Raw genomic sequence first — 15,598 nt, forward strand, 5'->3', positions numbered from 1 at the left:
TACCTCTCCTCTCCCGGGAGATGCTCCGCTTGTCCCTGATACAGAACAGGCCTCTGTAGTTAAAGCTATGACCCGGTAATCTCCCTGGTTCAGGCGCCGCGGCCGGTAAACGGGGCACCGAATGGTAGTCTGACCAGGTAGAGGAAGGAGCAGCGGCTCGGCCTTTCTCTGTGGCCGGAGGCTGGTTACCCTAACCTCTCTTGGCCCATTTACACCTCAGAGGTGGTGGCGAGGTCTCGAGATAATGAGCGAAGGCGCCTGGCACAAAGCCTAGTGCATAGGAGGCACTTCGTATTGTCATTCTAAGGTACCCTCCCAGAACCGCCTCACCGTCCCTTCCGAGCCACTACCCACTCCGCTCCCGGCTTCCATCACCTCCACCATAGTTGAGCCAGCGATAGTATTGGGCGTAGGGAAAAAGCCTCCGGTAATAAAGTTTAAGAAGCTCCGGCAGCTCGGCGGGGTCAAACGTCTCCATGGAGCGCGGGGCTCACTGTCTGCAGGACTACGACAAGGATTGGCGGGAATCACACAGCCGGAGCTTCTGTCACTACGCAGGCGCGCTGTGGCCGTGGCCGGGCGTCTGCGCCGGCTGCTGGGAATTGTAGTTCTCTCTTGGGGGTTGGCCTGGGCGTGGCGCAGTCTCTGCCTATCAGCACCGACACTAAGTCCACCGCCCCTGTGGGTAGAAGGAAGCTGCCCCCTTTCCCGGAAGCTGTGCAGAAAGGTGAGCGCTTGAGCCTAGGTTCTTAAGATGAAGGAGAAAATGATGTTCTCCGCTAACTGTATGAATGTCTTAGAAATAACGCATTTAAACAATGTAAGCCAATATCTTTTTTAAGAGGGTTTGAAAATTAATTCTTCATAGAATTATTAGGTACCATATGTGGAAATAAACGAAGACCAACCTAATGAGAAAATCAAAGACTATTCGGAGCTTGCTATATAGCAAGGAGGTCAGCTGCAGACACTTGAGTTTTGGCAGAGTCAAAGGCAGGCAGAAGAGTGGAAAAGCTTTATAGTGGAGGGGGAGGGGAGAAGGTTTCAGGCTTGTTTGCATGGAAAAGCTGTAGTTGGACTAACTAGGAGCAGGGGCATTCTATGTGATTGATTCGGGGCTCATATTTGGCTTCCTCTGGTTGGTCCTAAATTGGAAGTGGCCACAAAATCTAGGGAGGCTGTCATTTATTAATCAAGTCCTGACCATTTCGGGCCAGTTGCTACAGGGCTTTTGGTTTGGCTTCCTAAACTATCACTAGAGACAGCAGTCTGACTTCTGTAAGTCTGACTTATAGCAGGCTGGCTTCCTGAGCTGTTTATTATAGATAAGGGGATTGGTTTCCTGGGTAGGCTTATTCAGGTTGTGGGTCAGAGTTCTGTTTTTTGGTTTTTAAGTAAACTCTGTGCCCAAAATTGGGCTAGAACTCATGACCCTGAGTTGCATGCTCTACTGACTGAGCCAGCCGGGTACCCTCAGAATTCTGTTGTTTTTATATATTATCTGGCTACTCTTTGTATATTCAGTCCCTCAAATAGAACACCCCAGGGATCTTGCAATATCATGGAGAGCTTTCCGAGTAGGAAAGGAGCCTGTTTGCTGCTAATGTGCAAATCTGCCAATCAGTTGTACCTAGTAAAGATACACCTCATTGCAAATGTGGACTGGGGTGGGCAGTCTATAATCACAAAAATATGTCATTTGAAAGCCATTATTTTCATGAATTTTATGTTTCCAATACCGATAGAAGAGAAAGGAGAAAATAGAATCTCTAGTAAGTTATTATTAGCCTAATCTTGAAAATGATCACTGGTCTCTCAGCTCCTGTGGACAAAGTGGTCAAAAGCAGGCTCTGGGCAGACTATACTTATTTGAATATTCCTTAAAATCTGGTTTCCTGCACAAATCTTAGTTGATTTTTACAATCCCTATGCATTTTGTTTTGGGTGAGTTTTGTTATTGGGAAAGTCTTCACTCTTTTCCAGAGTGAAAAGTGCTCTTTTCCAGAACCACTTGTCTCTGGACTTTTTTATGTTTTATTTTTTTTTAGTGTGTATTTATTTTGAGAGACAGTGCAGGTGGGGAGAGGGGCAGAGGAAGAGAGAGAATCTCAAGCAGGCTTAATGCTCAGCATGGAGCCTGACATGGGGCTCGATCTCACCACTGTAAGATCATGACCTGAGCCGAAATGGAGTCCAACACTTAAACACTTAACTTTTAGGAATTGACTTCTTTGGGTCCCCTATTTGAATTTCAGGACCACTAAGGCATGCAACACCTGAAGGGGCCAAGATATAAGGGGAAAAAAAGCAAAGGAAGTTATATTTATTGAGTTCCTACTGTATGCTCAATTTATTTAAGGTTAGTTTTCTCATCAGGAAAAAGGGAATGATAATAATAGCTAATATTTATATAACATTTGCTGTGCTGTGAAGTACCCTTTTGAGAATTTCCCCTCTACTTTACACCTGTCAGAATGGCTAAAATAGGGGCACCTGGGTGGCTCAGTCAGTTGGGCGTCTGACTCTTGGTTTCGGCTCAGGTCATGATCTCATGGGTCATAGGTCCGGGCCCCGCATTGGGCTCTGTGCTGATGGCACGGAGCCTGCTTGGGATTCTGTCTCCCTCTCTCTCTGCCCCTCCCCTGCTCGCTCTCTCTCTCTCTCTCTCTCTCTCTCTCTCTCTCTCTCAAAAATGGATAAATATTAAAAAAAAGTATTAAAAAAAGAAGAATGGCTAAAATAAAGAAGAGAAGAAAAAATAGGTGTTGTCAAGGATGTAGAGAAAAAAGAACCCTTGTGATTTGCTGGTGGAAATGTAAATTGATGCAGCTACTATGGAAAACAGTATGGAACTTCCTCAAAAAATTAAAAATAGAAATACCATGATCCGTTAATTCCACTACTTGGTATCTACCCAAAGAAAATGAAAGCACTAATTAGAAAATATATATGCACCACTATATTTATTGCAGCATTATTTACAGTAGCAAAGTCATGGAGGCAACCCAAGCATCCACCAATAGATGAATGGGTAAAGATGTGATATATTTATAGACACATACAATGGAATAGTAATCAGCCATAAAAGAGAATGAGATCTTGCCATTTGCAACAACACGAATGGACCTAGAGAATATAACGCTAAGTGAAATAAGTGAGACAGAAAGACAAATACCTTATAATTTCACTCATGTGGAATCTAAGAAACAAAAAGACAAACAAAGAAACAGACTCTTAGACACTGAGAACAAACTGGTGGTTGCTAGAGAGGAGGTGGGTAGGGGATGGGTGGAATAGATAAAGGGGATTAAGAAGTATTAACTCTCAGTTAAAAAATAAATAGTCACAGAAATAGTCACAGCATAGGGGATATAGTCCATAAGATTGTAATAACACTGTTGGTGACAGATGGTAATTACACTTATCGTGGTAAACACTGAGTAATGTATAGAATTGTTAAAAAACTTTTATCCTTTGTGGGGCGCCTGGGTGGCTCGGTCGGTTAAGCATCCGACTTCGGTCGGTTAAGCTTAGGTCGTGATCTCACAGTTTGTGGGTTTGAGCCCCGTGTCAGGCTCTGTGCTGACAGCTTAAAACCTGGAACCTGCTTTGGATTGTGTCTCCCTTTCTCTGCCCGCCGCCCCCTGCTTGTGCTCTATCTCTCTCTCAAAAATAAACATCAAAAAAATTTAAAAAATGTTATCCCTCGTTAAGAACCCTATATGGTAGATACTAATATTATCCCTATTTTATAGATTGAGAAATACGCAGAGAATTTAAATACTTCGTCCAAGTTCACACTAGCTCGTAAGTGGGAAAGCCAGATAGCCTGGATCCACAGTCTGTGCTTTTAACCCCTAAGCTACATGCTGTGTCTCTACAAGGGGTTGTCGTGAGAATGAAGGTCCCTGGCACACTTCATAGGCCAGAACCACTCAGTGTGAGAAAGCTATTCGGTGCAAGTGCTCTGGTAGGGAGGTTTTTATCCTAGTTGCCACTAGGAGGCAGTATTGCCATTCAGTTGGTTTCCCCTTGTGCTTTCATCCACAGAGGTGCAAAACCCCTTTGTCCTTCAAGTCTTACACTAGGTACCATCCTGTTTACTTTTACTACTTACATCTACTGTCATCCTCTTTGGGTAACCCATCAGTCCCAGGTCTCCCGAAGTTATTTGCAGACTTTGACACTTACCTCCTGGATTTTCCTTCCAGTTCAACTCCTATTGTTATTCTGGGTGTTTTTAGCATGTAAAAAAAGATGATTTATTTGGTAGATAGATGCACAGTTAATGAACATTTGTACTGGGCACTTAGCTAGTTCTGGGGGGAAAATTAATGGCATGGTTTCTGTTTCTGAGAAAGCTACAGCCTAGTAGGGGCCAGAGACACAAATCAAAAAGTGTAATCAAGTGTTATAGATGCATTTGTAAACCAGCTGTCTGTTGGCATCAGCATTTTCCTTAAGACTTGGGTAAGATTGGTATGGGGAGCACAGGCACAAAATCGTAAATGGAATGGCACTTTTAGGAAACTGCCGGTAGTTCCATATGGACAGAGCTCAGACTTGAAGGGAAGGCCTGGTGAGAGATGGGGCTGAGAGGCAAGCCATGGCCAAAGCATTGCATGCCAAGTGAGGGAGTGTGGAAATAAAAATTATTTATCTTCCATTTTCGTTCAGCTTTGTTTAAAATTAAAATAAAATATTGATCATATCAGTATTTGATGAGAAGTCTTGGGAGTAAATAATCTTGTTGAAATAAGTAAGTTGAAAATTTGAAGCACTCCTGTGCTAGTTATCTTCCTCTTTAATAAGGTAAGAAAGAGAATATTAGAGAATATGGTCTGATGATGCAAGAGCATAGTAAAGAGAGACAACCTAGTTGGGGCCAAGGTCATATTTAAGTTGAATTATGATAGGTTCAATCTCTTGTTATCATAAACTACTGAAAAGTAATAAAGAGCACCACTACATTTGTTTAATGGCAAAGTTTTAGTTTAATCTTATAGAGGTGATTCTTTGAACCACAAAGCAAATGATGGCTACAAAGCTGATAAAACATGTTATGGGACATTACAATTGTTTTTTAATCTATATATTTGATATCATAGATAAAATTAAATTTTTTCCACCTAAACTGTAAGTGAACCCATCAGTTTTTTGATAAATAACCTGCCCATATATGTATTATATGGGTTTTCTTATTAGTCATAAAACTACATATTCTTTGGGTCTAGCTTTCTCCTTGCAGACTGCTGAAAATAAAGAATAGCATATTCAAATGAAAACACATCAAGCCTTGTTCCCCCATAGGAATTTGGATTGGTCAGAAGACAGTGGGGAGCCATGGAAGGCTTTTAAGCCAGGGGGAAGCATAATCATAGTTGTGTTTTTGTGGAGGGCAGATCAGAGGGAAGAGAGCAACCGCAGGCAGAGCAATCCCCAGAAACTGTTGCTAGAATCTAGGTGATGAATACCTATGGCCTGAACTAAGTAAAGTGGAGATGGAGGAATTTGGGTGGACATAACCGATTTAAGGAGGTAGAATTAATATTGAACGGATGTGGGGAATGAGAAAGTGGTCTAGGTTGATTTCTCAGGTTTCAGGCTTGGGCAACTGGAGAGAAGGGGATTGTCTGGCACCTAGCGGGCACTTACTACATTCTTTGAGTGCTTGTTGAATACATTTAGGATAGGAAATAACATGAAAACGAGGAGGATCAGATTGCGGTGAGGCGTCATTATTTCAGTTTTGAAAAGTTGAATTTGAGTTACTGCTGTGATACCCCTAAGCACCTTATGCTTTTCTTTCATAGTCCCCATTAGTATGTAATTATATATTTATTTGTGGGAATAGATATTTAATGTCTATTTTTCCTACTAAGACTGTAAGTCCTAAAACTTCAAATATCAAGTCTATTTTACTCACCTCTACTATCTCCGGTAATTTGGTAGGACCTAGCACATAGTAGGGATTCTGTTTATGAAATGAATGGGTGAACCCAGGTGGAAGATGTTCAGCAGGCACTTGGATATGAGGAGCTAGATCTCAGGAGTGATCTGGACTGAAGGCAGAGATTTGCAAGTCATTAGCACTCAGATCAGGGTTGAAGCTGGTGATGACTGAGGATGTGTATAGTGAGAAGAGAAGAAAGGCCAGGATAGAACTCTTAAAGACATTGACTTTAAAAACTGGGTAGAGGAGGGGGTGCTTGGCTGGTTCAGTCAGTAGAGCATGTGCCTCTTGATCCCGGGGTTGTGAATTTAAGCCCCACATTGGGTGTACAGATTATTTAAAAATAAAATCTTAAAAAAAAGAAAAAAAGTGGGTAGAGGAAGAGAAGCCAGTAAAAGACAATGTGAATGAGTAGGAGAGCTGGGAGAGCATGATTTCTTAAGAACCAAGAGGGAAGAGTTATGACAGGGTGCTAATACCAGTTCCAGTGTGGGTGGGGGGTGTTCCCACATATCCAAACCAATTCTTCAGACACCAGCTGGATGTCCTACAATTCAGCTCGATTCTGACACTATTGACCTGGAGATAGCATCAGATTCCATGGGTCAAGGGTTCAATCCCATAAGACTGCCCCACTTCAGATGCCAACCGTAAGCCCAGGTAATCACCTGTGCTTCTGCCCAACTGGCTATAAATCAGAGGGTCCCCCAAACCCCTCCTTGGGTTTGATTAATTTTCTATAGCTGCTCACAGACCCCAGGAAACCCATTTACTCACTAGATTACCAATTTATTGCAAAGGATATGAATCAACAACCAGAAGAAGAGATACACAGGGCAAGGTATGTGGGAAGGGGCATGGAACTTCCATGCCATCTCCAGATCTTCCTGAATCTAGTTTACACGTGTTCACCAACCTGGAAGCTCTCTGAACCCTGCCCCTTTGGGTTTTATGGTGGCTTCATTATGTAGGCATAGTTGATTAAATCATTGGCTGTTGGTGATTATACTCTATCTCTAACCCCTTGCTCCTCCCTGGAGGTCTGAAGGTGGGACTAAAAATTCCAACCTTTTTTTTTTTTTTAATGTTTAGTTATTTTGAGAGAGAGAGAGAGAGAGAGAGAGAGAGAAATTGAGGGAGGGGCAGAGAGAGAGGGAGACACAGAATCCAAAGCAAGCTCTAGGCTCTGAGCTGTCAGTACAGCCACAGGCGCCCCTAAAAATTCCAACCTTCTATTCCTGGTTGATTTCCGAGGCAACCAAGGAAGTGCTTTCCAAGTCATCTCATTAACATAAACCCAGTTGTGGTGGAAAGGGGCTTGTTAGGAATAATAAGTCACCCCTTTTACTTTCAGGGCTCTGAAGTGATTTCAGAGACTGAGGACAAAAGGTCAAACATTGTAAGGAAAGATGTACCCATTGCTCTTTATCCCTCAGGAAATCTCAAGGGCTTTGGGAGCTGTGGGCCAGAAACATGATGAAGACCAAACATATGTGAAAAATATGTCTTATAAATCACAGTATTGCATACTGATATATGTTACAATATGGATGAACCTTGAAAACATTATGTTCAATGAAAGGAGCCAGTTACAAAAGGCCACATAGTGTGTGATTCCATTTATGTGAAATATCCAGAATAGGCAAATCTATAGATCTGGAGATTAGATTAATGGTTGCCTGGGGCTAGGGAGGGGAAGAATGATGAGTGACTACTAAAGAGTACAGGGCTTCTTTTTAGGGTGAAGAGTGTTCTGAAGCTAGATACCCTGTAATATACCAAAACTCACTGAGCCATACACTTTGAAAGGGTGAATTGTATGGTATGTGAATTTTATCTCAATAAAGCTGTTATTAACAGGGGCATCTGGGTGGTTCAGTCGGTTGAGCGTCCCATTCTTGATTTCAGATCAGGTCATGATCCCAGGGTCATGGGGTCGAGGCCTGTATCTGGCTCTGTGCTGAGCGTGGAGCTTGCTTGGGATTCTCTCTCTCTCTCTCTCTCTCTCTCTCTCTCTCTCTCTCTCTCTCCCCCCCCCCCCTCTCTGCCGCCCCCACTTGCACACATACTCTGTCTCTAAAAAAAAAAGGAAAAAAAATCATTAAAAAAAAAAAAAAGGGGGTTATTAACACACATAGACACACACCCTGGCTGCAGGCCCCAAGACTAAGCAGTTGCAGCTCTTTGGCAGGGTGAGTGACTGTATGAAGGCCGAGACCCCAGTTTCAAGCAGCTGATCTCAGATGGGCAATCTGAGTGGGCTCTGCCTAAATTAGTCAGGTTCCCCTCTTCCTTACTCCAGCAGACTTTTACATCTTAGTATTCCAACTTAGATCAGAGGGTGGGGGCTGAAGGGATCAGGAAACTCTCTGGCTGGCCAGGGCAGCTCTTTTCTTTCTGCTTTTCATTTTGGTTATAACAGATCTGATTCTCCAGCTGAGCAAGGATGACACTGGTGAGAACTGCCAGCTTGGCCCAAGGGAGTAGAGTGGCCCAGGCTCTTACCACGAGAGGGAGATGTTTTGAAAGCAGGACAGAAGGTGGAGGGTGGGCAGCATGGGGGAGTGGAAGGGGCCACTGCCCAGTGGGATTCATGAAGTCCTTTCAGGTCTCCAGTACTAGACTCCCGAGTCAGTGATGTGTGTGTGTTGGGTTGGGGAGGGGGTCTCTGTGGGGAGAGGTCTTGGTAATGATTTTTTCAAAATTTTCTTTTAAAGATTTTTAAAAAATTTTAAGTAATCCCTATACCCAATGTGGGGCTGGAACTCACAACCCCGAGATTAAGTGTCATGCACTCTAACATCAGAGCCAGCCAGGTGTCCCAATTTTTTCTTTCCTTGTGATAGGGTTCCCTCCCTAAGGAGAGAAAACAAAAGAGAAAAGAGGGGGAAACCCCCCCCCCAAAAAAAAACTTGAAGGTAACATGGGCTATGCACCTATGTGACAACATCCCTCATGACCTTGTAAACTGAGACTACTTAATCAGACTACATGTTTGTGTGTGTCACCATATATGGGAGACAAAGAAACAGAAAATGTGTAAAAAAACTATGCCACGGGACTTTCGGGGCCCAGTTCTTCAGGTATGAACCCGACTGAGTGGTGCCGGCAGGAATAAAGTTGCTTCCTGGAAAGAAAAGCCTCGGTGTCACAACTCTGTGCGAGAATCCTGCTACATCCTTTTATTTATTTATTTTAATTTTTTTTTTTTGATGTTAGTTATTTTTGAGAGAGAGAGAGAGAGAGAGAGAGAGAGAGTGCAAGGAGGGAGGGGCAGAGAGAGAGGGAGACATAGAATCCAAAGCAGGCTTCAGATTCTGAGCTGTCAGCAGAGCCCCATATGGGGCTTGAACTCATGAACTGCAGGACATGACTTGAGTCGTAGTTGGATGCCTAGCTGACTGAGCCACCCAGGCACCCCTCCTTTTATTTAAAAAAAAAAAAAAGTTTATTTATTTATTTTTGAGAGAGGGAGAAAATGAGAGCTGGGGAGGAGCACAGAGAGAGGAAGAAAGAGAATTCTGACCTGGGGCTAGATTTTACAAACCATGACATCATGACCTGAACCCAAATCAAGAAGTAGGATGCTTAACTGCCTGAGCCACCCAAGTGCCCCCCAATTTTTCATTTTCTTAAAAGATCTTTCAGCTTTGATTCCTGAAGAAAATTTCATCACCTTTTTGTTTCTGCTTTTAAATCTTCATTTCTTTGTTGTTTGGGAAAATATTGTTTAAAAGTTGAGGATGGTTTTATACTTGCAAATAGGAACCTCTGGGTATGCTCCTAAACTGGGTTGCTTGACACTGGTGAAAATCAACTCTTTCATAGTTAACGTGGTAGCTGTGGGGTAAGTTTGTGAAACTGTGGGTAAGCAAAGGGGCCTTCTCTAATTAAATCGTGAGAATTGTGTTGCTAAAGTTTGGTAGTCTAGTTTGGGTCCTGCCCTAACCCCACCCCCAACAACCCCACCCCATTTACCATTGCAAGCAAGCTCTTAGCAGTGGGGAGTGGTGAAAATTTCCCTTTCTTTCTTTCTTTCTTTCTTTCTTTCTTTCTTTCTTTCTTTCTTTCTTTCTTTCTTTCTTTCTTTCTTTCTCTTTCTACCTCTGTCTCTCTCTTTCTCACCCTCTCTCTCTCTCCCTCCCTCCCTCACTTGGCCAGTAAACAGGGTTTAATAGTTACATTATTACTTCCCACTTGTTCTGTGGAGAACAGAGAAGAAGAAAAATTCCAAAGGCTGTTAAACAAAAAGTGTTTGAAATCTGACATATAGTCCCAAACAAGAATTCCTCAGGTAACATTTTTCCTTCTCTTTGTGGGATCTTATATAATGATATGAAATGAAGTGTGATATTAAAAAAAAAATGCCTTTTGCTGGAGTATTTGCTAATTTTTTCCCATTTGGCAGAACTTAAGTCACTTTTTGGAATGGGGCTGAGATTGGAGAATGTTAAAATTTATTCTTGGACATATGGAACATCTTCAAAAAGAGTTAGAGGTAACCTAAAGTAAAAGACACATATACACTAAGGATATTAAAATGGAAATTGAGTGCTTGCTTGGCAGCACATATACTAAAATTGGAATGATACGGAGAGGATTACCATGGCCCCTGCACAAGAATGAAACACAAATTTGTGAAGGGTTCCGTATTAAAAAAAAAAAAAAATGCAAATAGGAGTACAAAAAGAAATAGAAAATCAAAGTGATAGAAGAGAGAAGAAAAAATGCTGTCTACAGAGGCTAAGAGAGGGGCTTCTGATCAGCTCAGTCGGTTGAGCATCTGACTCTTGATTTTGGCTCAGGTCATGATCCCAAGGTGGTGGGATTGAGCCCCCTGTTGGGCTCCGTGCTGGATGTGGAGCCTGTTTGGAATTCTCTCTCTCTCTCTCTCTCTCTCTCTCTCTCTCTCTCCCCCTCCCTCCCTAACCTTCCCCCTCCTGCTTCCCCCGCCCCTGCTTGCACTCTTTGTCTGTCTCTAAAAAATTAATTAATTAAAAATGAATTTAAAAAAGACTAAGAGAATTAACTATGAACATTAAATTTGGCTTTGAACTTTTAAGATAATATCAAGAACTAGGTAATTTAAAAATAATCAGTAGCATACTATTTACTTAGAAAAGACAAAGTCTCTCCTAGTACTAAATGCATGACAGGATTTATTATGTGGGGTCTTGCACACTGTACAGATGCACGTTGCTCTTGTTAAGAATTTTGCAAGCAAATGCAGAAGTGATTTGCCTCAGACTTTTTTCTTTCTTTCTTTTTTTAATGTTTATTTATTTTTGACAGAGAGAGAGAGAGCACAAGCAGGGAGAGGGAGACAGAGAATCCCAAGCAGGCCCCTCCCTGACAGCAGAGAGCCCTATGTGGAGCTTGAACTCATGAACTGTGAGATTATGACCTGAGATGAAGTCAGGTGTTCAACAGACTGAGCCATCCAGGTGCCCATCTTTTTTCTTTTCTTTTCTTTTCTTTTGATTAAAGAAGTATTTTTCTTTTTCTTTGTTCTTTTTTTTTAGAAGTACTTTTATTTTTCTAACTTGAGTCAACATGCAGATCAAAAGTGGATGGTTCAGTGAATTTTCACAAAATTAATACTTAAGTTACAGCCACACAGGTCAGGCAATAGAACATTAACCAGCACTGCAGACAACCCCCTAATACCTCCCTCAATCTCTGACCCCACTCTCTTCCCCAAGGGTAACCATGAATCTGTTTGGTAGCAACATAGATTACTTTTGCCTATTTATAACTTTGGGTAGGTGGAGTCTACACGAAGTTCTTTTGTGTCACAATATTATATTTGTGAGATTCGTTCATCTAGTTGTGTATAACTGTAGTTTGTTCATTTTTGTCACTGTATAGCATTCTGTTGTGTGAACATATTTCAACTTATTTATCCATTCTATTGTTGGTGCATATTTGGGTTGTTTTCAGCTTTTGGCTATTACACATAATGCTGCTATGAACACATCTTATGATGCACATATGCACATATTTGTTGCCATCGTTATTATGTACCTAAAAGGGGAATCTTTTAGTATAAGAAGGTGGATCTTTATCTTGGGTAGATAAGGGCAAACCATTTTTTTTTTTCAAATTGATTGAATCAATTTACTCTTTCACTGGGAATGCTTGCTTGTCTATATTCTTGCCAACACTTGACATTGTCAACTTTTTTTCAGTTAAAACATTATGGTGGGTGCATAGTGGCATCTATAATGATAAACAGTTATTGGCTTGACTGACATCTAGTCTGTATGCCCAATAGGGGAAGAAAGAATGTTGTGGTGGATCAGTCCATGAATCCATGTACTGATTATAGACTTGCTCTTAGGATCAATGACTAGACTGATTGGAGTTTATAGACAAACCCAGGTCTGAAGATTTGAAAGGAGGGAATAAAGGCTGCCTCTTATTTTGCCGTGCACTATATTGCAGAGAGATAGATCCTCTGCTTGAGATTGAAGAAAGTCAGGGTGAACTAGCATGGCCCAGTATGGTGATAAAGAGCTGATAGAAATGATTAAGGACGTTGCAATACATGGAGTTTCACATACTATGAAAAAGTGGTGGCTGAATGCACCAGACAGTTTGAGTTCTCATGGTGAAATCTTCTTTTGAATTCTGGAGGAAGAGGTAGGGCTTATAGAGAAAGGCCTAGAATGGCACTGATAAAGCAGCAGCAACCAAAATAATACTAATAATATCTAACAATAATACAGTGTTTTTTTTGTGTTAACTCATTTAACTCTTTCAACAAATCACTGAGCTGCCCTTTTCCCATTTTGAAGATGTGCAGCCAGGCACAGAGAGGTTAATCCACTTGCCCCAAGCCACACAACAAGTAAATATTAAAGTCTGGATTTGATCCGAGGTAATCTGGCCTCAGAATCCATGCTCATGATTTTATGGTGTCCACAAAATTAGGGTTGGGGGCAGAGGAGCTCATGCAGAGAGATTCTTGGAAAGGAAGAAAAGGAAAAGTAGGCAGGGAATTAGCCAGGTAGTCTCATTGATATCAACTAGTGTTCTGACAAATGAAATACATTCTGCACTGTTGCTAAAGAGGAAAATCACGGAAGTCTGAAACATCTCCAGATTTATATGTGAGAGTCTTTGGCACACAACAAGCACAATGGCTGGTTAGGGAAGCCCAGTTTAGCAGACAGCCTAACACTGAGGATTGCTAATCTTCCCTCCTTTTCACATCTGTATCAGGTTTTTATGGTTGCTCTACTGAGGGATAGATGACAGAGTGTCATGGCTGGTTGCTTTTGGGTTTCTGGGTAGCAGAGAAACCAATCAGGGGCAGTAGTTGATATTTACATTTCTAATATCCATGCCAGTAGTTAGGGACCCTATATTTACCCAGATCCCCAGGCAACCAGAAAGGTCAATTCTTGGGCTCCAAACCCTCCTGCTTTCTCCTTGGGGCCCTGTCACTAAGACCTGGGCTGGGGAATGGAATCTGGAGACTGATAATTGGGAGGGAGGAACAAAGGAGGGACACCCTAGTGGGTGCTTAGGCAGAGATTAAATCATCTCTGCTTTCCTGGAGCCCCTGGACATGGCCTACTTCCCCACACCCTCCTTACACCTTTGTTTCCTCTTCCCCTAGCTTCTCCTTTTTCCTCATACTTACATTGCCCCATTCACAAATATAAATAACTTCCCTTGGAGAAGAGCTCACTCTAAATGGGGAGAGGAGGAAGGAAATCTCAGGCTGGGAAGTGGCCAGAGTGACCTCTGACCTCTATATAGTTCATATAGATAGTCTCAGGACCAAGTGTCCAGGATAGAATGGGTCAATGACTGCACCGTTGGTAAAGAAAAGGCTCGGGAAACACCTATAGAGTCATGTTTGGACTCAGTCATCTCCAGCCCAAGGAGGTAGCTCAGTGAAAACACTTACTTAGCAGAACCCAGCCCTCAGTATTGCTCATCTCCTTGAGACTTCTCCCAGAGAAGACTTTGCCTTTTCTCCTCTCAGCCTCATTCGGGTTGTTCCCCATCCTTGCCAACGCTTGTTATTTCTTGTCTTTTTGGCTCATATATATATATATATATATATATATATATATATATATATATATATTGACTGTATGTATGTGGCTTTGTTTCTGGACCATTGATTCTGTTCCATTGATCTATTATGTCTGTTTTTATGCCAGTAACATACATCTTTGATTACCATAGCTTTGTAGGATAGTTTGAAATCAGGACGTGTGATGCCTCCAACTTTGTTCTTTCTCAGAATTACATTGGCTATTTAGGGGTCTCTGGTGCTTCCCTAAGAATTTTAGGATTCTTTTTCTACTTCTGTGAAAATGCCATTAGAATTTTGATAGGGATTGCATTTATTTATTTATTTATTTATTTATCTATTTATTTATTTATTTATTTTTGTTTTTGTTTTTGATAGGGATTGCCTTTAATCTGTAGATGGCTTTGGGTAGTATGGGCATTCCAACAATATTCTTTTTTTTTTAATTTATTGCTTTAAGCAATCTCTACACCCAATGTGGAGCTCAGACTCATGACCCCCAGACCAAGAGTTACATGCTCTTCTGACTGAGCCCTGTCACTAAGACAGGTGCCAGGTGCCCCAACAATATTAATTCTTCTGATCCATGAACATGGGATGTCTGTCCATTTATTTGTGTATTCTATTTCTTTCATCAAAGTCTTATGGTTTTCATTGTACAGATCTTTTACCTCTTTGCTTAAATTTATTCCTAAGTATTTTATTGTTTTTGATGATATTGTAAAGTGAGTTTGTTTTCTTTATTTCTTTTTCAGGTAGTTCATTATTAGTGCATAGAAATGCAACTGATTTTTATATGTTGATTTTTTTTATCCTGCAATTTTACTGAATTTGTTTATTAGTTCCAACAGTTTTTTGGTGGAGTCTAGGATCTGCTGTATATGTTGAACCATCCTTGCATTCCAGGGATTTGAAACTGGAAGTCATCCTAGGACTCCCCCATCTAATCACTAGGTCCTAGGACATCTGTCTCTTGTATATTCTAAGTCCTCCCTTCCTCCTCAAACCCACTGCATGGCCAACTCTTTCATCTGCATGTCTTCGTTCAGATGTTGCTTTCTCCATGAGGCCTACTCTGACCACTGTATTTAATGCTACAAACTATCCTTCCTCCAGTACTCTTGATGCCCTTTATTCTGCTCTTCCTATTTTTTTCCAAAGTGCATACACTCTTCTAACATGTTTATTATGTCTATCGTTAATTTTATTTATTTATTTACTTACTCACTTACTTACTTACAGTGAGTGCACACACACGAGCAGGGGAGGGGCAGAGGGAGAGAGAGAATCAAGCTGGCTCCATGCTTAGCGTGGAGCCCAACGTGGGGCCCTATCTCACCACCGTGAGATCATGACCTGAGCTAAAATCAACAGTCAGACACTTAACCAACTGAGCCACTGAGGCTCCCCTGTTTTACTTATTTAAAAGCTTTATTGAGATATAATTCGCATATATAGTTCATACATTTAAAGTATACAACTCAGTTGCTCTTAATATATTCACAGGGTTGTGTGATCATCACCAAAATCAATTTTAGAATATTTTTATCATCCTAAAAAGAATTCCCTTACTCCAGCATTCACCCTCCATTTCC

General features: G+C 41.5%; 2 protein-coding genes and 1 non-coding gene across 6 annotated transcripts in view; 2 read left to right on the forward strand and 1 right to left on the reverse strand.

Moving 5' to 3' along the window:
• PRIM1 (DNA primase subunit 1) overlaps positions 1-566 on the reverse strand; it is a 38,614-nt gene extending 38,048 nt beyond the window's left edge. For 2 of the 3 annotated variants that reach the window (XM_023257148.2, XR_002743910.2), the window contains exon 1: positions 355-566. In XM_023257148.2, coding sequence (XP_023112916.1) covers positions 355-478 — 124 coding nt within the window. In that variant the 5' untranslated portion in view covers positions 479-566. The remainder of the gene's footprint in view (positions 1-354) is intronic. The other variant, XR_002743911.2, reaches the window with a different exon arrangement.
• A 34-nt stretch (positions 567-600) lies between these two features.
• The window catches only part of HSD17B6 (hydroxysteroid 17-beta dehydrogenase 6), a 48,661-nt gene continuing 33,663 nt past the window's right edge, over positions 601-15,598 (forward strand). The window contains exon 1 of one of the 2 annotated variants that reach the window (XM_006933829.3): positions 601-727. The gene's annotated coding sequence lies outside the window, so the exon portion shown is untranslated. Of the gene's footprint in view, positions 728-11,357; positions 11,398-15,598 lie in introns of those variants that run through there. The other variant, XM_006933830.4, reaches the window with a different exon arrangement.
• LOC111561515 lies at positions 10,505-10,610 on the forward strand. Its single transcript, XR_002744167.1, has one exon. It is a non-coding gene; the product is annotated as a U6 spliceosomal RNA (small nuclear RNA).

The sequence above is a fragment of the Felis catus genome, chromosome B4, assembly GCF_018350175.1.
Source record: "Felis catus isolate Fca126 chromosome B4, F.catus_Fca126_mat1.0, whole genome shotgun sequence".
NCBI classification, from domain to species: Eukaryota; Metazoa; Chordata; class Mammalia; order Carnivora; family Felidae; genus Felis; species Felis catus.